Raw genomic sequence first — 25,505 nt, forward strand, 5'->3', positions numbered from 1 at the left:
TTCCTTTGCAAACCAATCACTGTCGTGGAGAAATGTATGACATCATCTGCGAACAGCAACAGAAATAATTCCGTAAGATCTGGATGTAACTGTATACCACGGAAGCAATTTTCTTGTATTTGAGTAGCTAATTCATTAATGAAAAGGGAAAATAGAAACGGACTCATTATACAGCCTTGTCTAACACCTAAATCAATAGTAAAACTTTCTGACAGTTCGTTATTATTTCTCACGCAGGCTTTGACATTGGTGTATATACTTCTCAAAAGATTACTCATTTTCAAGCTAATTCCGTGCGATTCTAACAGTGTCCATAGTTTTGTTCTATCTACTCTGTCGAATGCCTTTGAAAAATCAACGAAAAGTGCATAACATTTTCCACCTCTTTTTCCTAAGACATTTCTCTATTAGAATGTGTAGTGTAAAAATAGTATCGATGGTAGAATATCCCTGTCGAAAACCAGCTTGTGCTTCACTAATTTTCCCCATTATATCTGCCCAATTCTGTAATCTTTTATTTATAATGTATATGAACAATTTTCTAAAGACGCTTAAAAGTGTTATACCTCCGTAGTTACTGGTATTGTTAATATCACTATGTTTATGGATGGGGACAATTATGCCAACCGTCCATGATTCGGGGAAATTCCCACTCGGTAGAATTTGATTAAAAACAAGTGATAAATATGGTATTATGATATCTGCACAGTGTTTGAAGAATTCCGGTAGCATTTTGTCAATTCCTGGCGATTTATTGTTTTTCAAATTATCTATGCTATTCATTATTTCCTGAGAAGAAATTGGAGAATCAGTTACGACATCATCGGATTCACGAATTCGGTCACACTCTGTAGTGTGTACATGGTCCATATCCATAGCATTACTATTTGATTCGAAAAGAGTTTTATAGTGAGAAACCCATTCACCTGTGCTGATATCATTGCCTTCGGAATATTTCCCTCTAAGTTTTCTTAATATTGACCAGAACTGGGTTGGGTTACAGTATCCTTTGTTTTTGGAAGTAGTTATTTCGTTTTTGTCTACAAATGGCATTGTACTTATTTCTTGCTGCATTATAAAGTTGTAATGAATCACTGTCTTTAAGTTGTCTAAATCTATTTAGGTACTTACACCTCTGTCGTTTCAATTCTTCACATTCTCTACCAAACCACTTATTAACCCTTTCCGAGTAATTTGAACTTTTAACTTTTCTTTTCATTTCACAGGCAGCTTTTGAGATTGCCTCAACTATACTATCGATACTCTTATTAATATTGACGGACACTTCTTCCTGTGACATGTTTAACACAGTCTGTGCCTCATCTTTAAGGAAATTTTCTCTGAAAGTTTCACAGTGCTGAACATCCCAAACAAACTTATAATCAGACACGCTATCACTACGAGAACTATTGTTGCTACATGGGTGAGGATGAAACGTCCGAAAAGTCACAGAAACTGGAAGATGTGGAGAATCAGCACGTGGTGAAATATCGAAATCAGCTACATAGTCAAATATAAAAGATGATGCAATTACATAGTCCACTAGACTGGCACCGAGTGATACAATAAATGTGTAATCTCCACGTCCTGAGTCTGACCTACATCTCCCGTTCATGATATGTACGTTGAAAATTGAGCACAAATCTAGTAAAGATTTACCAAAGGCATTAATGTTCTTATCCACAGAGTAACGTGTTTCTTTAAAAGAATCTAGTATAAAGTCGTAACGCGGCTGGCAATGCTTTTCTGTTTGTTCAACTATTACATCTTCAATAAAGTCAGCCTTTGTTCCAGTGCGGAATAATCCGCCACAGAGAATATACGAGCTCGTACATGTCATTTTCAGATGTTAAAATATTATACAGATTCTCGTGAAATATATTGATTCCTTTTTTTACAATCTGCTGACAGCTTAGTGTACCATGTGGAAGATACTCTTGAAACAAACTGCCGCAACCATCCTCGCTACCCGTGGGCATTTTGATTGAGAATATAGGTCTCCAGCAGCCACTGCTTGTTGTAAAGGGCGACTAAAAGGATCTATGACTTCGTTGATTGCATGTCATCGTGTCTCAATTGCAAGGATCGATGCTCATACGACCGGTGATGTTTTGATGTGTTTTATTTAATTCTCTGTAACACTTGTAAAATGCAAACAGTCAACAAAATACAACTATAGTATTCCACTTTATTCACTTCAGGTTTACTGCATTTGCTTATGTTTCGGGGCACAAAACAACCAGCTGGAAAACATTTAGTTTCTATTGAAAACAATGGGGACTTTAAACTGTTGACGTTTAAAGTTTATAGATGATTGTTCCGCATTACTTTACTCTAACAGGTTTAGGACGCATGAATCCCATGGGGCACGCCCGGGTTAAGACTGTACTTAGAGGTTGTGGAACGATGCTCATTATTTCATCCACTGGTTTGTCTGGTCCAGATTTGATGATTTACTGGTCGTCGTTATACAGCTTGACTTTTGCTGACTGGTGTAAAACAACAAATGAACAAACAAGTAAAATTACATTTTCTCTTTTCTGTACATTCATGAACACCTACATATAAATGTTTTGGGGCTATCATACTTGTCCATCCTGCTGGCAATGGGGAACCATGCAGGTAGCAGAGGTACCGTAAGTCCCCTTGGTCCCTAGTATGGTGACCTTAACCTTGTTGCTGGTGATCTAACAATATTGTCGATTATGAGACACCTTGTTTTTGTTTCTTGCAAGAACTTAGTTTTCGGGATCGCTAAGAAGTAATCTAAACATGTGTTTGGCATTTAGGGTCTCGTTATTTTTCAAAATAAATACCTAATTTCTTGTAGTACACGCCGGACTTCCAATTCATGCCGCCCTCTAATTGACGCCGGGTCATACGCCCTGTCGAAAAATTAAAAGCTGGGCCTCTATTAGACGCCGGATCTCTAATACTGTGATTTGTTTGTGATTAATAATGACCGTTTCCTCCAAGTGCACCCTTTGTATGACTGTAGAATATGGAATGTGGTAAGCTAGTAAGTTGTCACTGTTCCAACATTACACAGAATAGACACCGGCGAAATTAAAAGACGCCCGTCTTTTAGAGGAAAAATGGTATGTCCTAATGCCCTGCTCAAAGTCGTATCCTCTTGTGGCCCGCCATATACTTATTGATTATGAACTCAATCCATCACGCGGTTCTAAAGTAGAATTCAGGTAAACGTCCTATGTCAATATTCTATTAAAAACAACATAAATGTGTGTTCGCAAATGTTGTGACATTAAAAATGCAAATTAATGGACCCGAGAATGGAACAATTCTAAAAACAAAAGGGCTTTTGTATCAGCTCCATTGAGTGATTATCAATTCATTCCATCAAGCGATTCTGGAGGAGACTTTAAAGCAAACACGCTTATGACGCTGATGAGCTAAACAAACAACCGGCTGCATCCATGTGTGATGGCAGATATTATGACATAAACCATACAAATAGGTAGATCCAAGACGAGAACACTCTCATAACAAACGAGTTTTTTTTATCTTTCTTAAGTCTCTGCTCCTGCACATAGAATAACGCCTAATAATTATCGAAGGTTCAAATCAACAAAACTTTTTCTAAGTTGACTCCCGCAAATATTCTAATTATGTCCACGCTGTCTCTCTGGAGACGATGTTGAAAGGTAAACAACATTGCACCATTTACCTTGCACTGAAAGGCAAAAACGAAGAGTCAATGCATGACAGTGGATACGTTAAATGATAAAACATTTTATATAAGTTCACTTTTGTCTTCTTTTGATGCAAGGCGCACTCACTATAGAAACAAAAATATCATTACACAAGGAGACATGAAGATACAGAACAGGTCCCTTGGTGGTTTCAGAGTGGCAGCCTGCAAATCCAGCATGTTTACGTGATGCAGGGAAAGATCGACCATATTCCATATATACTGAACCGCAAAAGAAACGTCACCCCAAGTAACATTGCATGAAAAAGTTGTCATTTAAATATCTCGGTAATTTTTGTCAAAGTTTCTAAAATTAAACATTATCTTGTCCGGAAAAATGAAATATGATGATAAAACACAAAGCAGATGACAATAAAACCGATCACCCAAACGCATCACGGCAACGGCCATGGTAACCCGATGCACGTAAGTTCCGTGTTAATTGAAATGGACATGCGTTCCCGCATTTCTTGCCCTATAAAAATCCACCCAGATCGGATAACATTCATTCGTTATTGAATTGCTACCACATGCCAAGATTGACAAGTAATCAGCGACACCAAGGGGACGATTGCAAGCTCGACAAACCGCCTGGCAAGTAGCAAATGCATTTCAAGTCCACATAAGGATTATCAGTCCCGAATTACAGGCTCCAGCAACGGTACCAGAGCACCAATACTACAAATGGCCGACCACGTAGTGGAACACCAAGGGTCACCCCCCGATTGTGTCAGATTGTGCGACAGCATCTTCAAGATCGCTTTGTTACTGCTACGGAAACTGCTCGACAGACCATGGGGACACACCAGAGACACAATAATGCGGACACCGTGTGTCGACAATTGACGAGCAGACACCTCCACTGTCACAGGCCACACCGAGGACCCATTCTGACACAACGTCATCGCCGGGACCTTCAGTTGGCAACACAGCACCAGCATTGGCGCCACCAGCAGTGTAGAAGAGTCCTCTTCTCAGACGAGAGCCGTTACTGTATCTCAACAGCAGAGAGAGAGAGAGAGAGAGAGAGAGAGAGAGAGAGAGAGAGAGAGAGAGAGAGAGAGAGAGAGAGAGTCTGGCGACGCCGTTGGGACCGTTATTCGGATGCTTGTGTTGTTGAGAGAGACTCGTGGGGTGGAATTGGTCTTGCATAGAGGGTCGGCCCTGTGGTCTTCCAGAACATTGGTCCAGGGAGATGCAATGGTGTCACGGGAGCTCGGAGACCACACGCCATTCCTCATTTGGCACGTCGACGCAACCATGAGTTTCAGCATGATAATGCCCGTGCCAACACTGCGAGAGCAACAAGAGACTTCCTCCAGCAGAATGGCATCAGAACCATGCAGTGGCGGCATGCCCTCAGTCCCGATTTAAATCCAATTGTGGGACGAGATTCAAAGACGGCTGAGTGACGTCCGACCAAGGCCGACAACTGCAGACTGTGGGCTCAAGTGTCTATGGCCTTCATCAACCGCCTCATCCATTCAAAGTATCAACACACACATGGCGGACAGACGAGATACTGACTTGTGATGCCATTTTCTCAGACTAGTGTTGTGTTTCACTTTAAGAACATTTGACACTTTAATTTCAACCTTGATGATCAGTTTCATCTTTTTCATATGACAAAGTATGTTTACAGTGTTTTGACAAATAAGGTTTCTACCCATGGTGATGTTTCTTGTGCGGTTCAGTATATATTGACATGAATATAGGTAATCAACGGGATAATTGTTTGTTTATTTCTTGTTTGATGCTGCACTCCGCAATACTCTGGCTATGTCATGATGACCTGTAAATAATCGAGTTTTGACCATCCGACCCTGCAACCTATGCTTATCGTTTGAAGCGACTATGTGGAATGCTGTGGTTAAGCTCGGTGACTTGTATAAAAGCATTTCAACGTTATCTGACTGCGTTGGTTGTTGCTTTAATATCGTTCATTGATTGTCGTGTGCAGAGTCGTTTATTTAGAGAAAGCAGTCCAATAGCTGGAATATTGCCGAGTGTGGTATCAAACAACAGGGCACTCGTGAAGAGCAACCTCCTCGTGGTGAGTGACGCCGTGATATGACTGGAATACTGTTAAAAGCGTGTTAAACCCAACTCACTCAATCACTCACTCACTCGTGGTGGGTGCTAGGTGGACCCGGGGTAGAATGTGTCCTCAGTACCCCGTTGCTGGTCGTAAAAGGCGACTGAATGCGGCAACCTGTTTGCCGTGGGTTGCGACCTTGTGTCGGTGGAGGACAGGATTCTGTTGGTTGAGGGCACTGGAGCCAGGAACCGTTGGTCCTATTGCCCAACACACCACTTCAACCCTTACTTCACCTAGACGGGTGGTGGAATGAGCCCGATTCTCTGAATCGGCTGGTCACGCCTAGCCCTGTGCATAAAATTGTGTATGCACAAACGTGATTTTTTTAAATGTATTATTTAGCCTTGGCCATGTATAACATGTTTAAATTCTCAAATTATATGTGTAACAATTTGCCTAGAGTCTTATCCCAGAAGGCGGTGGCTCATGGGCCAATCTTGTGATGTTGACCACCGAATAATGTTTGTCTCCAATTGTTGTCATGGGCCGAACCAAATATAGCTATTCGCGTCATGTTTGCTGGAGTATAGAACTTCTGTATCCCAGGTGTCTACATCTTGGATATCCATTGCTATGTGACTCTGTACTTGTTGTCGATCCATGGTTGGTGGGAGGAACAGGAATTCTGAATTACTTTCTGTCATCATGTCTCTCCCACAACTTGGTTCTGGGATTTTTGGCGAGGTTAAGAATGTCAATCGTCTCCGTGGTGGTTCCCTCCTGGTTGAATGTTTGCGGAGCAATCTCTTTTATCGATTCATACACTTGCAAATGAAGAAGTTGCTGTGTCCGCACACATGACATTAAACTCTTGTAGATGCATTATTCGAGACAGGGCTCGTTGCCTTTCTGACATTAGAGGATCAGGCTGTCACGGCTGTTAAACGCTTTACCGTCAGGAAAGAGAGTGGCATTGAAAACACAAATACATATCTGCTGACCTTTGCACACTCATCTATTTCCCAATGTATTAAAGCAGGTTATACAACATCGGAGTGGAGGTGTATGTCCCCAATCCACTGCGATGTTTCAATTGTCAACACTTTGGTCATAGTTCAAAATCATGTTGTTACTCAGTGGTTTGTTCTCGCTGTGGTGGCTATCATGATGGCACCAGTTGTACAAATGATATCAAATGTGCTAACTGTGGCAATGACCATGTCTGATAATATACACTATCAACTCCTATAGCACTTACCAGAACCATGTTTAGAAACCCTTTTGTTAATTTTTGATGATATATGGACATCAGGTAAGTTTCCTTCTGCTTGGCGTGATGCCACAGTTGTACCCATACCGAAACCTGGACGAGATCTTAGTGATCCCTCAAATTATAGACCGATTTCATTGACCAGTTGCGTTTGCAAAACCATGGAACGCATGGTCAACAATAGATTAACATGGTACTTGGAATCAAATAATTTAATTACAAATATTCAGTGTGGCTATGGAAAGAATCGAGGTACTGTTGACCATTTAGTTCATCTAGAATCATTTGTAAAAAATGCTATAATAAATAACCAGCATGCAATGTCTATCTATTTCGATTTAGAAAAAGCGTTTGACACTACCTGGAAACACGGGATTTTAAAAGATTTACATGATTTGGGATTGAGAGGCCGTTTACCTCAATTTATATCCAAATGTTAAACTGACAGACAATTTCAGGTCCGCTAGTTCTCTACCCTGTCTGATCATTATCATCAGGATCAAGGTGTCCCACAAGGCAGTATTTTATCTGTCACTTTATTTAGTATAAAAATAAATAGTCTTTCAAAGGTTTTAAGTGATTCAGTAGATGGATAACTCTTCGTGGATGATTTTAATGTATCTTGTCGTGGAAAAAAATGCATACGATAGTGAGGCAGTAGGGAATTTACTTTGAAAGAAATGGAACTTATGTATCCTATCCGGGGGACAATAACTTGCTGTACTTTAACCCCTTCGAGGATACAGCCACTAACAATCGCAGTTGTTAATTTAATCTACCAAATTTAAAACAGTTTTTATACAATATTATTAATCAAAAAATTTCGAACAATTCAATTTCCTTTAAAAAACCTATAATTAAACGAGAATTAATACTAGTAAAAAGTTTGTTTGTTTGTTTGTTGTTTTACGCCGCACTCAGCAATATTCCAGCTATATGACGGCGGTCTGTAAATAATCGAGTCTGGACCAATCAATCCAGTGATTGACATCATGAACATCGATCCACGCAATTGGGATCCATGACATGCATCAACCAAGTAAGCGAGCCTGACCACCCGAGCCCGTTAGTCGCCTCTTACGACAAGCATAGTCGCCTTTTACGGCAAGCATTGGTTGCTGAAGACCTATTCTACCATGGATCGTCATGGGTCGGCCATGAGACTGACTTGATTAATACAAAGGTTGCCAATACCCCATTCTAGTCAAAGGTGGAGTAATGATCGACTAAGTGTGGTTCAACGTCGGTTCTCGTGGAGTTATCTTTCTGGAAATGATCAAAATCTAAAGATAATTCTATAAAAGCTGTAAACCAAAACGCGATGTTGAATCAACATGAAGAATGAAGACATTAAAAATTGAAAATATTGGCCATGATAACCCTAATAATAGTAGAATCACTGAATATGAAATTTTGACGCCCTTTAAGAAACTTAAAAGTAACAAAGCGTGTAGCTTTTATGATATAATCATGATTGAGTATTTGAAACACCCCTATCAAAAACATTATGTGTGTTTATATTAAAGTGTTTAAAATAATATTTGATACTGGAAACCTACCAGAAGCATGTTTAAATGGAAATATCCAGCCTATTTATAAGAAGAGTAATCAAAAGTCATCAGAAGACTTCAGACCAATTACACTTACAAGCTGCTTGGGTTTTTACTTCTACCCTAAACAACAGAGTTAATACTTTTATTGAAGAAAATCAATATTTATCTGATGTCCAAACTACTCTTCAATAGATCGCATCTTCATTCTTTATGGCAATATTTAACTTCAACCGTCACAAGGAAAGAAGCTACGTTTTAAATTTTATTCACATTTGGCATTTAGACATGGACTGTGCAATAAGCTTATGATCTTCGACATAAATGGTAAATGTTTCAGTGTGATTGTGAATATTTCCAATTGCATAAAGCCATGTGTATTTAGTAATAATGTTCGTTCCCTTGCTGTATTGGAGTACGGCAGGGAGCAAATGTGTCACCTTTATTCTTATCTTCATTGCTTAATGACCAAGAAAATTTTCTGTTGAAAAACAAGTGTATACACGTAACCTTTATAGAAAATGAGCAATACTCCTTGAAAATGTGCAGTATATAGATCCCTCAGAAATAGTTTAGTAGTCTAAAAAGTACCCAGATTGTAATGTTACTCGATGACCCTGGTATGTTGCCTCTATGTTGCCTCTATTCATATCAGTGAAATAAAGTTATGTCATGGTTTGAACAGTATGTCAGTTGTAGCTTAGCATGCCGTTGTAGGCAAGACATACGTGCCCCATCGAGTCAGTCAGATGATGTGTAACCTGTTTTTTTATTACAGTGCTATAGCTGACCACACACTTCAGGCTGAAGTGAAAATGTGAACTTGCACACTCGCACTTTCGATAGAATTACTTCTTTGTGCGTAGATGGTCATTCTGACAAGACAGAATATCCTCAAAATGTCCAATTGTTTACTGAAAAGTAGCATTACCTTATGACAATATGATATTGGAAACATGCATTTGTACAGGTTTGTTGGAAACAAGTACATCATTATATTTCCAAATGGGAACAAATACACCTATAGTGCAATCTAAACAAGTGCAAAAGTGAGCGTGGCTCACTAATACCCCCGACCAGCCTAAGTGTGTCAGTAGTTACAAATTAAAAAGCTAGGATAGGGTAATTTAGGGTTCGAAAAATTCATAAAAAGATGGAAAATTAATAAAAACTATTTTTTTCTTTTGACTGCACCCCCCATATGACACAGATTATATGTACTAAGTTTGAGATGAATCCACTGAATAGTTTAAGAGAAATTGCGCGGACAAAGTTTTCGGACGGACGTTAGGGTTTGAAAAATTCATAAAAAAATGGAAAATTAATAAAAACATTTTTTTTCTTTTGACTGCACCCCTTCATATGACACAGATTATATGTACTAAGTTTGAGATGAATCCCCTGAATAGTTTAAGAGAAATCGCGCGGACAAAGTTTTCGGACGGACGGACCGACGGACGAAACCTTGGTATAACTATATACCCCCGACATTTTGTCGGGTGTATAATAAAGATTTCAGGAATATTCCAGAAACTTACCTGGAATTCTGTTTCAGTTGAAACTATATCCATCGTAAACTTCTTTGCCATTTCAAACGGGAAAGGGGACAACAAGTCAGACTCACTCTCCTGCCAGGTTGAAGCAACACGAAACTTCCTCGCCACAGTCAGCTGGTCGATTAATACCTTAATCTTCAGTGCATAGTCTCCATTTGCAGTGACGAAGAAAATGCTAAACCTTCATTGGGAAACAAAACAGTTCACTGACATCACACAAATAAGAAACTTCAACGCCAGAGTATAGTCTCGATTATGTGCCGTGAAAGGCAACATCGTGGTGAAAATTATATGAATGGATCAATCAAAATTATTGATGACAAAAGAAATGTCACATATATTTAATCTAAACGACATTGCCTCATCATGAATCATATTCAGGGCATGTTCCAGGGCATGGCCACTATTAAGAAACCCGTGAAGATTCCGGGGTAGAATAGGTCTTCAGCAACCCATGCTTGCCGTAAAAGGTGACTATGCTTGTCGTAAAAGGCGACTAACGGGATCGGGTGGTCAGGCTCGCTGACTTGGTTGATGCATGTCATCAATCCCAATTGCGTGGATCGATGCTCATGATATTAATCACTGGATTGTCTGGTTCAGACTCGATTATTTACAGACCGCCGTCATATAGCTGGAATATTGCTGAGTGCGGCGTTAAACAACAAACCAACCACTATTAAGATGCTGCTGATGTAATGCAACCAAGTATTCGTCGAACCTGGTGTTGATACCTTTCTACATGTTTAGCACGCATGTCAGGCATGCCCAGTACAGACATAGCCTCGAACATGCTGTGCAATGATGAAAACAAAATCAGTTTCCATGTATCAAACTGTGTCACATTACGAAAGGTTGACATCAGCTTGGTGACACTGAGTCGGCTCTCATTAAGAGCATTGAATGAGGCGAGGCTCTGAGGAGCTTCGGGGAATACATTCCAGAGTTAAGGCACTTGATGTGTCATTTGCAAATCTGCACGGACTGGATTCCACAATTTCTGCTGCTTTTTTAATTTGAAGTTTACACGATATACGACTTTTCTATTGGACGAGAGGTCGGTCATATGCCCGCGAAACTGAAGTTCAAAAGCGATGGACGACACATTTTGACAGTCACTACGAGAATGTAATCTTGAAATGAACTAAACACTGACAGACTACTTCCAAATTCCTGGGGATATTATTTGAATACATTTGTTCTACAAACGAAACTACAAAAGTTGTTACTGTAGAGCATATTTAGCATACATACTCTCATGTCACCTCTCGTTTTGAGGAACTTTTTTATTTTACTATAGATCTTTGAAGGCCCATAGTCCAGTGAACCCACACAAAGTAAAAGTCAATTCTTAAGTATCATTGAAAGGCGAAAATGTAGGGTGCTTGGTGCAGATCGCACATTTAATGTGATGACAATCGCTTATCTTACACATCTACAGTTACTGATGTTGATTGTACATGAGACGCTACAATCCCCAAAACTAGCATATACACATACATGTTTCCTGTTGGCGTTCCAACAAAAGACAATCCAGAATCCAAAGCATGTATATATTTTCCACGGACGCTAAGAGGAGTCTGGAAAAAAAATAAATAAGGCATGTTAGTTATATTAATAAAAACATATATTTATAGACTGATGATTACAATGAATAAGCGATTTTCGCTCAACACCATTTTGAGAGTAGATATGTTATTGTTGGAAGAAAAGCCCAAAGTGACCCAAATGTAGCTTACTTTGTTGAAAATGACGAGCATGGGTATGGTGCTGACAAACCAAGAATCACAATCAGAGATTCGAGCTAACAATCATCGTATCATGACATTCCTTTGGCGACTTTACCAAGCCTCCAAGTAATTCGAAAGGGAAACCCTTTCGTTCTGCATAATTGTTTGGGTGACGTGTGAAATTATGTATTTACAAAATGCCATCAACAAAGGACAGTGAGGTAAGTATCAAAGATTGTATATGAATGTTGACCTTAATGGGGCCATGAGTTTTGATTTCTCCTGAAGAATGTCCTCATTGATAACATATATGTGATATCTGCGTACAATACATTTAAACGAGAGGTGGGAATCCAATTGGGCCCCAATTGTACTCCCCTCCTTGCTAATCGTTTTCTTTAAGTATATGAATCGGAATTTCGGATTGGCAAAATCAAAACAAGGCAATTTAATTTAAGCTCCAAAATTTCCAAAATTTAAGCGATAATAGTTTCTAGCAATAGCTGCACGATAATAACGAACGAATTGGGAACGCAGTAGTAGCCGGTAGTGAAGTATGACAGTAGATGTTATAGCCGCCAACGATCTTGAAGGACGATAGATGGGAAATTTTAAAGTTCACGTTTTGGGATGAGTAGTGCGTAAAGACGTCACGATTTGTCAAACGTTCATTCACTCGACGAGGCATAACTGCCTATGAGGCCCGTGAAGATTCGGGGTAGAATAGGTCTTCAGCAACCCATGCTTGCCGTAAAAGTCGACTATGCTTGTCGTAAGAAGCGACCACACCTATCAGGGAAGTTCAAAGTGAATAAAATATGACACCTAATCAGCTGCGATTACCCCATTTTCAACCTTGTGTACACGATTGACATCTGTTGATAATATGACGATTTGTCAACATTTTGGGTTTGTTTGTACATGTTCCATAGTCTGCTCATCACAGAGTGTGAAACATTGAATGTATTGGCAACTGCGTGGGGTATTAAAACTATTTCCAAACTTGGCACACAGCTAATTATAGTGTTGGTGACTTTTAAAAACGTATTTTTCGAGTTTCCATGGCAACAACTTTGACTCAGGCTGAAAATGGGGATAAGTATGCAATAAATATAACTAGTTGCCACATTCACAAGTATTTACCATTGCAGAGAATATCGATGACTTTGTCCTCTTGTTATTTTACTCTTGTACGAAATTTCAAGTTAAGAGCGCACGCGGAGTTATTGTCTGTTTTTCATATTCAGATGAGGTGAGGTGAGGTGAAATTGGGTTTAACGTCGCGTCCAAGATTATTGCACTTATATAGCGACGTGCATGCACGTGTATGTGTGTGTGTGGCTGCTTGTACTAGTCCGGACTGATGCCGATTTATAGTGCTAGCTCACTGAGATACCATGCCGCAGTTTAACATGAATACCCCACTCAGACACAGTATACTGACTCCGAGCCGACCAGTCCTTGTTTTAGCCCCTTAATGCCGAGCGCCAGACAGGGTAACAACAAGTACAATCTTTTAACGTCTTTTTGTATGACGCGGCCCGGGATCGAACCCTGGACCTTCCGCTCACCGGGCGGACGCTCTACCACTAGACCACGGAGGCGGTCATATTCAGATGAAATGATAACAATATTTATCTGAAAACGTTCGATTTAAATGTTTTTTTCTCTCGACATCCTAATGGCTAACCTGATCGCTTCTGTTGTCATGGTAACATAAGACTACAGCAGTTGTGTCATGACGTCTGTGCGATTGCTGCTTAACATTACTGCACAACATTACTGAAATGTCGATAAATGTTACGTGTTTTTAGATTTACGAATTGAGAGCATCAGACACCCTCAAATCTGAAAATACACAATGTTGATCGACATTTCAGTAATTTACTGTAGCAATATCTCTCTACGGGAACTGTACAGGTTCTCAATAACAACGTAAATGTAAAACCACTTTCTTGGTAAATGACGACAAGGCTTAGCCAATATGAAATCTTTATGGGTCACCGTAAACCTGTTGACGTTCAGTATTCAGGGTAGGCCTTTCAAGGAGAACTTAGAATTCTTACAGGACATCAAATATTAATCATGAACGCATTAATCCTCAGACAACGAGCTCTGGTATAATAAAGTTATTGACTCACTTGTTAGTACTTGGATAATGATAATGTAGTTACCTTTGTATGATATGGTGCATGTATCACCACAATCTATTATTCATTTTATGTAATGGATATGTGCAGTGAGGTTGAATAAACTAATTCATTTGGCGCTTCTGCAAATAACTCTCAGAGAATAGATATATTTGATCAAATGAATTCTTGCCTTAAGAGTTGATATAGTACTAATCATTACATTTTTTATGAAATATAATACGTCAAACGTCGCCTTAAGCTTAACACGTTGCAACAAAATGTTATCTAATTATGTAAATAATGCATGTGTATTTGCGCGTGCGGTTGTATTTGTGACAAAGTGAGAACGCAAAAGTGTAAGAAAACCAACATGTCGAGGGCGTGTTGAAATGTCCGACCTCAATGTCCTGCTGTAAGTCCAATTTTGCTGCCACTACACGCCTGGGATGGTCAAAACAACATCCGAGGTTCGGGTTACACGACTCGCGGTTAGTCAGTTCAGATTTAAGCTTGGCAGCGGTGATGGCCGTCCGTGTTTTGTCCAACGTTCTGCATCCCCACGAGCACGGGTATGGTGCTGACAAACCTAGAAACATAATCGGGGCGAACCAGGATTCGAACCAACAATCACAGGTTTCTGGCGTGTCCAAGAGACGCAACTCTGCACAGCGAATCGCGGCGCCTTAGACGACTGGGCCATGTGCCCCCGGGTGCTCTCACTGAAATACACCCATTTAGTGTTTACATGTTTTAGTTTACAGTTTAATTTCTTATATTGGTTTGGCCACTTTTGGAAGATTTTACTCTTAGTGATACTTTTAATCTTGGTCAGCAGGAGACAGCAACGTAAATAATGATTTCAACCAAAGACAAAATATCTGATCGGCATTATGATTATAACCAGCAGCAACTCATCCTACTAGTATGTGGAACCTATAAATAAAAAAATGACCTATCATTTTATCATGCATCATTTGCTGTGTATAGTCTGATTTCTGCTTCTATTTTCGTAAGTTACAGAAAGTTTGTGGAAAGCTTTTACTTGATAATGCGGAGACCTAAGCATCAATATTTACATATAACGTCAATAAGGATCTGCCAATGTTCAATTTTGATAGCAGAGAATCAAAACATTCTTGGTAAGGAGAATTATTATGGATTACAATTCTTGTTGCTACACAGCAATGTCGTTCCCACAGATTAGCGAACCTCAATTAGTGCCAGTTGCATTGATCACAGAATCTGTCACGGAATCAATTTGCATTTCACAGCTTGAGAGATATGTATTATTGGCATTGCTAAGCATACACAATGACATATGTTCAGTCATGTGGTATAGTTATTCTATAAAACACCAAATAAACCACATGCATTCAATACAACAGAAGCAACAACAAACATGTAAAAAATGAAAATCATTACTCTCTGTCACAAAGAAACGAGGCATTCCCTCATTATTAAAAGAATACTGAATTGAAACCCAACGTACGAAAATTATTGCTTGCTAATTATTGTTTTCTTTTTCGATGTTGCCATTTAATATGCATGGTTTCGTTAATAATGTGATTGAAGAGGAATTTTGATAGGCTGTTTATCGACCCGTTTCGACACCACAGATCTGTGGAATGGCAAACAGAATGTTTAAAGCAGAATGTCTCGATAATCTGTGGTTAGGAAAGGCGTATCTTGGCATCATACAGGAAGGAACAATTCATATATTAAGATACATAGAATTGCATGTACATCAAAGGATCGCTTCCGTGGTCCAGTGGATAGAGTGTCTGCTCGGAGAGCGGAAGGTCGTTGGTTCGATCCCCGGCCGCGTCATACCAAAAGATGCTACAATATGGTACTTGTTGATACCTGCCTGGCGTTCGGCAGCTAAAACCAGGACTGGTCGTCTCGGAGTCAGTACAATGTGTCTGAGTAGGGTCTTCATGTTAAAGCTGGGTCTTCATGTTAAGTGTGGCACGATATCTCCGTACGCGTGGTCTAGCACTATAAAATTGGCATTAGTTCCGATTAGTAAAAGCAGCCACGTACACATGTTCATGTACGCTATAGAAGTGCAATAATCTTAAAACCCATTTCACCTCACATGTATGTGAAGCTAGCATTATTAGCATTGTTACTGTCAAAGGAAGCACGTAGAAAAAATGTGCACTGAAATCTGTGTATTTAAGTGAGAGCAAAGCTAACTCAAAAAATCTAAATATTTACTGCAGCTAGAACAACAATCAGAAGTTTTAAACTAACATAACAGTCACAACGGAAGCACTTTACGGAAGAAAATGGATCGTGTGGGTTTAGTGAATGACATAAAATCGTTAAAAACGTTATTTTTATGGAATCAACAAGGTGCGGCTGCTCACAAGACAGTGGTATTGACACTGACAAAATGGTTTCCATTCTGACAGAATCTGTATCGATCATTTGTCTACGTTAAATAATATGGTAAATAATAGAATACCTGCGGGACTATTAACTGATGTGTGTTTAGTAGACTTAAGAAAGCATTTGACACTGTATACCGCAATTGCCTTTGGTATAAACGTATGTCTGTTGATGTACAAGGAGAGATGTTGAAAGCTGTTCAAGTCCTTCAAAAAGGTGTGACGTGTGCAGTACGTGTGAATGACAAAATAAAAGACGTTGGCACGTATTGAGTCTGTTTCCGGCATCCCAGAGACGTCGACGCAGCCCTGGTCACAAGAAAGGACGATGGCCAAATGATACCATTCATTTGGTGCCTCTCCTTTAGAACCATTTGGACTGAACAAAGTAAGAACAAGACTATACTCTGCGTCAGTGAAAGAAATTAACAACTCCTGCAAATGTTGCTGATGGGTGGGTCTACAAACAGGAAGATCCCATAGTATCGCCTGGAGAGTATAGTTCTTGATATTGCTCTGAAACGTTTGGCCAAACCAGAAACAGACTGCACTAAATCAGACAAAGGCCGCATGTTCTTGAATTTGAAATTTGCAAACAAGGGAATTAATGCCTTGAATTATAGTAACCTTCTCAGACAAAAATCAGTTTCCCAAAATGTCCCACAATATTTCAAATTTCAGGAACCACCAACAACCTCCTACCAATTGGGATCTCAACTTTAAAATCATTATGGATGCTGTCGTAGCATATGCAAAAACATGGGCCAAAAGAGAAAAGGAACTTGTTGAATGTCAATACGTGATGTTGTCATTGGTAGGATGCACAAACTTAAAGAGAGGATTTGGAATAAAACTATTCTGTCCAAAGTCTGTCTAAAGTTTGTAGTTGTTCCCACTGACAAGGCCTCAAATAACATAACCATTATATGTAAGCATCCCTACATTAATTGTTTGATCAAATGATGTTTGGTGTATAAATGACACACAAACTAATGCCATATATAAGGCCAGTAAAGAAGAAATCTGCAAAAAACATGCATCAGTACTATCAACTTTTGACTTGGCTCTAAACCCTGAATACATGTCCATTCTTCTTTTGTACTGGATTCCACAGCTCAATCAAAATCCGTACAAAGAGAGATATATTGCTAGCTCCAGCAAGAGTACCATCAAATCCACGTCTCAAAGACTAACCATATTCCTTAATACAATCAAGGAAGGACTTTTACAGAGTGTAATTAATACCAAGGATTTGCATGACTTTTGCAATCTAAGAACAGATCCAAGTACCAAGCTGTCAAAACATATGATTTCTCAACTTTGCACAACATTATCCAACATGGCAAAAGTTCTTTTTGTTAGATTTGTCAAAAATGAAAGCAAATGCCATCTGAAGTTTTCTGAGAAAACAATATGTGAAATGCTGGACTTACTCATTGAACTGGATATGAAGGAGACCAGTGAGACTGCCTCAACTGTTTCAGATTCAGAGTGACACCCCCCCCCCCCCCCCCCCCCCCCCCCCCCCCACCACCACACACACACACACACACACACAAGACACATGACCCGAGCATTGATTTCAACTTTCCCATTGTCAACTTTCCCTTCATGTCGAGCAATAATCCAGCAGCTCCAGCATTTAGTGTTTACATTTCAAACTTTTGAGAAACAATCGAGCAGGTTCTTTCTACCAAGATTTCAAAGAGCGTCATAAGACACTTGCTAAGAAGTTGTTTGATCAAGGTACTGATCCGGATTTTTTTTGGTCCCTGTCGTTTAACTGCTCCGGGCGCCTCAAGTCGACTAGAGCATTGAAGGTGATGTTCACTGGGGTGATCGAGACTTGTGGGGATGCAAAGGGCCAATAACATTTGTGAGTAGTGTTATAATTGATATTTTCACTGATCTAGATTCTTATTTATGGTTATTAACTGTGTTAACTTTGATAAAATATCCGTCTCTCATGTCATGTCATGTTTTCGTGATATTCTGAGTAAATTTGAAATACTTGTAAATGAGCAACCAAGATATTCATCAAGTATGTACAACTCTTCAATTGGATCTAAATTACTGTTAATTTTATGCTACAGCTTGAGCCATGGCAAGTAGTGTTTCATATTCAGTCATACGCTACGGCGTTTTGTCAAGTCAGAAGTCCTATGAATGGAGATGCGTGTCCGTACAGTGTACGAAAAAAAACGTGTTCAAAATAAAGCACACCTGTGTTTTGCCCTCTACAGGGGGCTCACATAACTTTAAAGAAGTTGAAGTTGTGCAGAATATGGCTGCCCGAATGTTTCTTAGTTTAAGTACATATGCACCTGTTGCTGCAAGTAGAGGTAATAGGCTGTTGTTCAGTTTCGGTTTCACGGGAAATATCATGTTTCAGATATCTAAGGAGATTTAAGTCTGTGCAGGCGATCTTGCTTCACAGACTTAAATCTCCTTAGATGCAGCAAGATCGCCTGCCTAACATTATTCATCGATGGTCTGGATACTTTTCTATCTCTTGGGACTATAATGAAACTGGAAATTACTCGCTGGAAATTAGATTGGGCGTTAAGCGCTGTCTTGGTAATATTAAATACGTTTTACTTCAGGGCGATGCTGTTTAATTGACACACTTCGTTACGTACAATAAGTTACGTACTCTCAGAAAATATAAGTGAACATCTGTTGATTTCTATGTTAATAATGTTATCTATAGAGACCATCGCCGTATTTTAGCCACGTTTAGATGCGGAATTTCACCTTGTTAAAATAGGTACATATTCCAAGCCATCTATACCACTGTCGGAAGGGTCGTGTAAATATTGTGATTGTGGTTTTGTTGAAGATGACAGTTCCTTTTTACTACAATGCAGTTTTTATGAAGATTTACGGTATAATTTATTTTGCGAAGCTGAAGAAAACAATCCCGATTTTAATGGTTTATGCGAAGAGGGGAAATTTATTTACTTTATGAATTCAAACGTTTTACAAAAAAAACCAATGCTTCCCTCAACGCTTGTTAAAATGTTTAAGAGACGACAGTTGTCATGTTTTTCGTTATCTTCCCTTTCTTTCCCACCTCTCACTGGAGTTATATTTTATATACCTTGTTTTATTGTAAAATGTATCTCATAAGCCAATGGCTGGACGCACTTCATACACTTTTTGTCTTATGTGTATGATTTTCATATTGTACATGTTGTGCGTGTGACACTTCAATAAACAATTTACTACTACTACTACTACTACTACTACTACTACTACTACTGTAATTATTTCCATTATTTCATTCTAAGAATGAACATCTGCTATCGCAAAACAAATTGCATAAAAACATCTGCATAACGCAATTCAAATTTAGGCAAACATATAGATTTAATAAATGTATCTGTAGAAGTCTAGGACGGAAGCAAATATAGTGTCATGCCCATTACCTGGATAATGAGAATGACATCATCTGTTAAAATTGTATATATAATACATTATTCACCAAGGCATCTAACGTTCCTACGTCGGCTCTTCATTTTTCTATGTCATGTATTAAACCGAAAATAAAGACTAAATACAGTGACAAAAACACGATGTGTTGAACATTGTGTTTTTGTGTAATACCTGATTTTTTTGCATAATGTATAATACCCGACTGAATCAGGTATTATATATGATATCTGAAAATGTCCGTTATTATACACAGTAGCAGTGTATACGTTTAACTGTAACATTATGCTCAGGAAGCAAACCTTGCCGTTTACAATTACCATAAATCTGTAAGCTGTATCAACTGATGGAACTAAGTGTGATGGAGGGGAAGTTGATCCAGAACAACTAAGTGTTAAATCGTACCTTGTGTAGCTCTCCTAGATATGTAGTCAACAGTTTTTGGTAAAAAAAGGTTTTGGTATTCAAAAATTTTTCTGCATAGTTACTGAAGACTGAAAACAAACACTAAATTCAAATGATTTGAACAAAATGTGATGTCACGAGAGGAAAATACATACAAACTAAAGTTTAGCTTCCTCGCTCTGGCTATTTCAGCATGTTCAGAGGAAAGGAAGTTTACAGAAGCAAATATGCGGTAAGAGCATGGTCAAAGCAAGGTCAACATTTAACATATTGCAAAACACGGAACCGATTTTGGTGTTAAAACCTCAACCTGCACCCCATGTCGGAGAAAATGTCTGAAATGTAACCCTTTTAAGGACGACACCGCGCATAAGCTCATAATGTTTCCACTGGCCAATATGACATCGTCTCTTAGTGGGTACCAAGCTATGCTGCATCACTGGTGGCTAATACTGGTGGCTAATACTGGTGGCTAATACTGCATCAAAAGCAGCGCTTGCAAATCTATGACGCTGTTGCATATTCCATACGGTAATAAGATCTCACACGCGATACAATAAAGAAGTGGGACATTGAATAAGTCATTCTACGACGATGTCGTATTGGCCATTGGTAATAATATGCTTATTAGTATTTACTGAAAGGTGAGGATCCTCCGATATGCATCCTCCGAGAATCAAGGTCAATCATGTCTTGCTTGACTGTTGAGTTTTTAAATGCAAAAGATACATATTCAATGAAGCATCAGTTGAAGAATTTTATTTTCTACAGTTCATTCCCGTTAAATAATTGGTGTTTAAACTATATTAGATAATCTGATAAATGTAACGTTTAAGTTAAATATTTTATCAATTGGTAGTGCTGAATTATGAACTAAGATTGTTGTTAGCTGTATCCTCGCATTAGCGTCATTATTCCAAAGTACTTTATTAACTGCCAAGATTTTAATCGTAGGGCATTAAAATTGTTTCAGTATTAACTGTCCACTTTGCATGCAAACAATCGTCAACGACTAAAAGGTGGCGTAATTCCTGCAGGGTTAACGTGCAGCTTGTAGAGGTATTATAAATCCCCATGGTCCTCGTGACATGGCCCGACCTTGGTTGCTGGCGATCTGTGGCTATAATTTTATATCGTGTAGTCTAATTGTATTATTTTTGTCTACACTAGTTTTAAATACAAACCTGCGATGCGTTGGAAGTAATATTAATGTTCTTTGTTGACAGGTCTTTTCAAAATGAAATAAAAAACAACGCGTTTTTCTTTTTCTTGCAATACTGCCGACGGCGTTAACAACGAACATATTCATGAATAATGTAATAGATGAAGTTCGGGGACCAGGAAACCCAGTGTTTGTTACTGTGAGCAATGAATGATAACAGACTATCCGTGCCCAGAAATATCTTTGTAATTCCCCGACCCGCATTGAAGACGGCTCTGATTACACGCTTTGAGTACGTGGGTGTTAGATCGCGCCAACATCTCCCGCCCAGTGGCTATCTAAGACGAGTCACTAAAGTACTCACGGAAATGAAAAAAACCCTGTTTTTTCGATCTCAGATTTTAAATAAATGCAGTTAATATACAAAATATAAAAATATTCAAACAACTCAATTAGTACTAATTGGGCCTTGGCACAAATACAGCGTATCAAAGGTTTTCATGTCTTTTTACACGTAAAAGTGTGTAAAAATCTGAACAAAACAGACTATTGTGAAACTGAGCATAACCAGGTGTTAGTAGATCAAGGTGAATGACCATGACCTATGACACCTTGACGACAGGTGAAAACAGGTGCTTGAAACCCACGTGTATGTGATTTGTCAGTGGTTAGTGATTTGTCAGTGGCATTGTGGGATAGTGAATCATCGTCAAAATATCAGAACGTAAAAGTAACATATTCCCTTCTCAAACAACAACTTACATGTTATTATCATTATTATGTACATAAACATAGCTGTTATTTTTTTTGTAGTTTTGACTTTTTTTTCCAGGCTAATTTGCATAATGCCTATAGCCTGTTTCTGCCATGCCAATTTGGACTTGAATGTTGAAAGTGCCTACAAATTACCTCCTGTAAAGTACATTTTGTATTGAGCACTGAGATAAAACTAGCAAATCCAGACTAGTACTTTGCAGTTGTTTTGTTATTTCGTATTTACATCTACGTTATACTTTGTGTCGATTATTAAATCTAGCAAAACCATTTCCATGAGTACTTTAGCATACGTTTCTCAACTATTCATATCTCAAACAAGAAATTCTTCAATCACATAAGGGGGCACGGGTGGCTCAGTCGTCTAAGGCGCCGCGATTCGCTGTGCAGAGTTGCGTCCCTTGGGCACGCCAGAAACTTATGATTGTGGGTTCGAATCCCGGTTCGCCCCAATTATGTTTCTAGGTTTGTCAGCACCATACCCGTGCTCGTGGGTTTCCCTGAAGTGGTAAACGTCTGGGACCTGCATCACTTCGGGCTTTCCTCCCACATTAAGCTGACACGCCGCGATATAACTGGAATACTGTTAAAAGCGGCGTGAAACCCAACCCTTTCACTCACTCACTCTTTGAGAGGCATTTAATACTTGGATCCGGAGTACAAAGTAAGGATAAGATACATGGATGAACAACTTCTTTCCTACAATTAGGAGCTACGTTTCGGTGAAGGTCCACTTGCTTGATAAGGGTGTTATACCCCCATTCCACTAGGCGGCGATCCACGCCATATAGAGCGCCAAGATCGCCAAAAGCGCTAACGGATCGCTAACAGATCGCTAACCGATCTCCATAATCGCCAAGGTCGCCGCCGGTTGACTCCCCTGCACCTAGATCCGTGGCGCTCCGCCCAGAGCGCCATCAGATCGCTAATTGATTGCCTAGATCGCCATCGGAGCGCTACTTGATCGCCAAGGTCGCAATCGGAGCGCTATCGGATCACCATAGAGCGCCGCCGATCGCCACAAAAGCTGGCCTACCGATCTTCGGCGCTCCATGGCGATCTGATGGCGCTCCTCGGAGATGCATTGGCGCTCCGATTGCGCTCCGATGGCGCTCTGATTGTGCTTCACTGTTTGGTTCACGATTTGGAGCACCACCCTGTGGCGCTCTGTGGCGCTCCAATGGCGCTTCAGGGTCTCACCCAAAAAGCCTTCCTTCTCCTTCTTCTTCGAGGCTGCTGGGCCAGAATAGCAATCTGCTGGTTCACGATGGCATGGTTCACGAGATTGTAAATCACTTGTAATATGGCAGCATCTCTATGGTTTCACTGAAGAGCACGGCTGAACGCCACAGGTTTTTATAGGATCGGGCCCCTTTGCGGCGATCAGGTCACAATCGGATCGCCTAGAGCGCTACTTGAGCTCTAACGGATCTTCATAGATCGCACTTGATCGCTATCGGATCAGAGAAGAGCGCCATAGATCACAATGATCGCCATCGGATCGCCAATAGAGCGCCATTGGAGCGCATCCTAGTCACATCGGATTGCGAATGGAGCGGGAACTGATCGTGCACGATCGCCACATTTTGGGGTGGTTGGGTGGCGATCAAGCGCCAACAAGTCGCTATCGGATCACATAGATCGCTATTGGATCGCTATTGGATCACCGTGGATCGCCGCCTAGTGGAATGGGGGTATTAGAACCTACACTTAAACGTCGCTCCTAACTGCACTTAAGAAGTTGTTCATCCATGTATCTTATCCTTACTTTGAACAGATGCACATGACAAGAACGACACACACAGTATCAGAAAGATGAATTAAAACAACTTACTCTGCTAACACACTTTCCAGGCGCTGGTGTCCATGTAGGGGATGTTGGAATGCACCAAACAGTGGTATTGATACCCAGGAAAGCTTGTGTACCGTTGCACACGGCTTTTGCAGCAAGCCCACCTTCTCTCCAATAGACAAAGGACTGAGAGGGATTGAGTGAACCGCATCCTCCTGGCAGAACAAGAGAAAAGGTATCTCCAAGTATGAACTGGCTATAGTACGAATGGAATATTTACCTGTTAGGATTAGATTTGTATAAGTTACGCGTGTACTTATTTTGTTATCAAATGATTAGTTAGATAAATACATAATAAATAGTTTAAGATCAGGAATATACTGTATATAATTATAGACAATACATCGTGCATTTACCGAGGTCCAGATTACCTCTATTGTTACTTCGTTTTCATAAACAAAACTATAGGATAATGTGGTCAGTTTTACGTGTTTCTATTTCTTGTTTCTTTTGCATTTTACATCGATGAAATTAATTGGGAGATGCTTTAACACGTTAAAGCAGATCTCAAATCGAATACTAATTACAACCGAATACAAGTCGAATACTAAGATGTAAGATCGACAGTGTTCGCTTGCAGCAGTGTTCTTTACTTTGGTTTGTTATGGTTGTTGCTAGTTCATTTAAACTTTTGTAAAAATCATCTATTCATTAATGTGATAGAGATACGAATATAAATACCACTATAACATCGTCGATTTTAATAACTCTTGTATCTTGTCTTGTACGTTCTTATTAAGTTATTGGATTTTGGTTTGGTTTGTTGTTTAACGCCGCACTCAGCAATATTCCAGCTATATGACGGCGGTCTGTAAATAATCGAGTCTGGACCAGACAATCCAGTGATTAATATCATGAGCATCCAACCACGCAATTGGGATCGATGACATGCATCAACCAAGTCAGCAAGCCTGACCACCCGATCCCGTTAGTCGCCTTTTGCGACAAGCAGTCACCTTTTACGGCAAGCATGGGTTGCTGGAGACCTATTCTACCCCGGAATCTTCACGGGTCATAAAGTTATTGGTAAGTTATTGGAACTCACCTTCCATAATGTAGTATTTGTCCCCAGTCGTTCCGGTCCCCGTGGTTGTCTGTGTCTGGTAGGCCGCGTACATGTAACACTGACCGGTGCTAGGGGCAAACCTCACCCCGACACATCGGGCGTGTTGAAGGCAATGGGTGACACAAAGGAGAGATTCTGATGTGTTACGTACATAAAGGATGTCCTCAGACGAGAAACTGTTGCTCGAATCAGCCAGCTTGAATAATGCTTCATTATACTGGCGTTCCCTGTTTTGACAGCATACATAAACCAAATACTTAAACATGATAAACGTTGAGATTTGCATGAAGCTTTTAATCGGATGCCTCTTCATCATTTTAGTGTAAATATGCCCCACCGATCACACACGCTTGACCGGACTTAGGCCACAGAAACTGAATAGAAGATTCCGTGTCAAACGGCAACGATAGGCGATCGATATTACCAGATTCAT

The 25,505-nt window shown here is 39.7% G+C and overlaps 1 protein-coding gene across 1 annotated transcript; it reads right to left on the minus strand.

The window, feature by feature from the left end:
- Nucleotides 1-1,703: 1,703 nt before the first annotated feature.
- Nucleotides 1,704-25,505, minus strand: LOC124149393. The gene is made up of 5 exons (XM_046520938.2): nt 25,052-25,505; nt 23,989-24,161; nt 11,627-11,706; nt 10,109-10,307; nt 1,704-3,694 (listed from the first exon to the last, which is right to left on the minus strand). Exons 1-5 carry the CDS (start codon nt 25,386-25,388, stop codon nt 3,581-3,583), a joined length of 903 nt encoding a protein of 300 aa, XP_046376894.2. The 5' UTR covers nt 25,389-25,505; the 3' UTR covers nt 1,704-3,580.

The sequence above is a fragment of the Haliotis rufescens genome, unplaced genomic scaffold (genome assembly GCF_023055435.1).
Source record: "Haliotis rufescens isolate VD_foot unplaced genomic scaffold, xgHalRufe1.0.p SCAF_2, whole genome shotgun sequence".
Taxonomy (NCBI): Eukaryota; Metazoa; Mollusca; class Gastropoda; order Lepetellida; family Haliotidae; genus Haliotis; species Haliotis rufescens.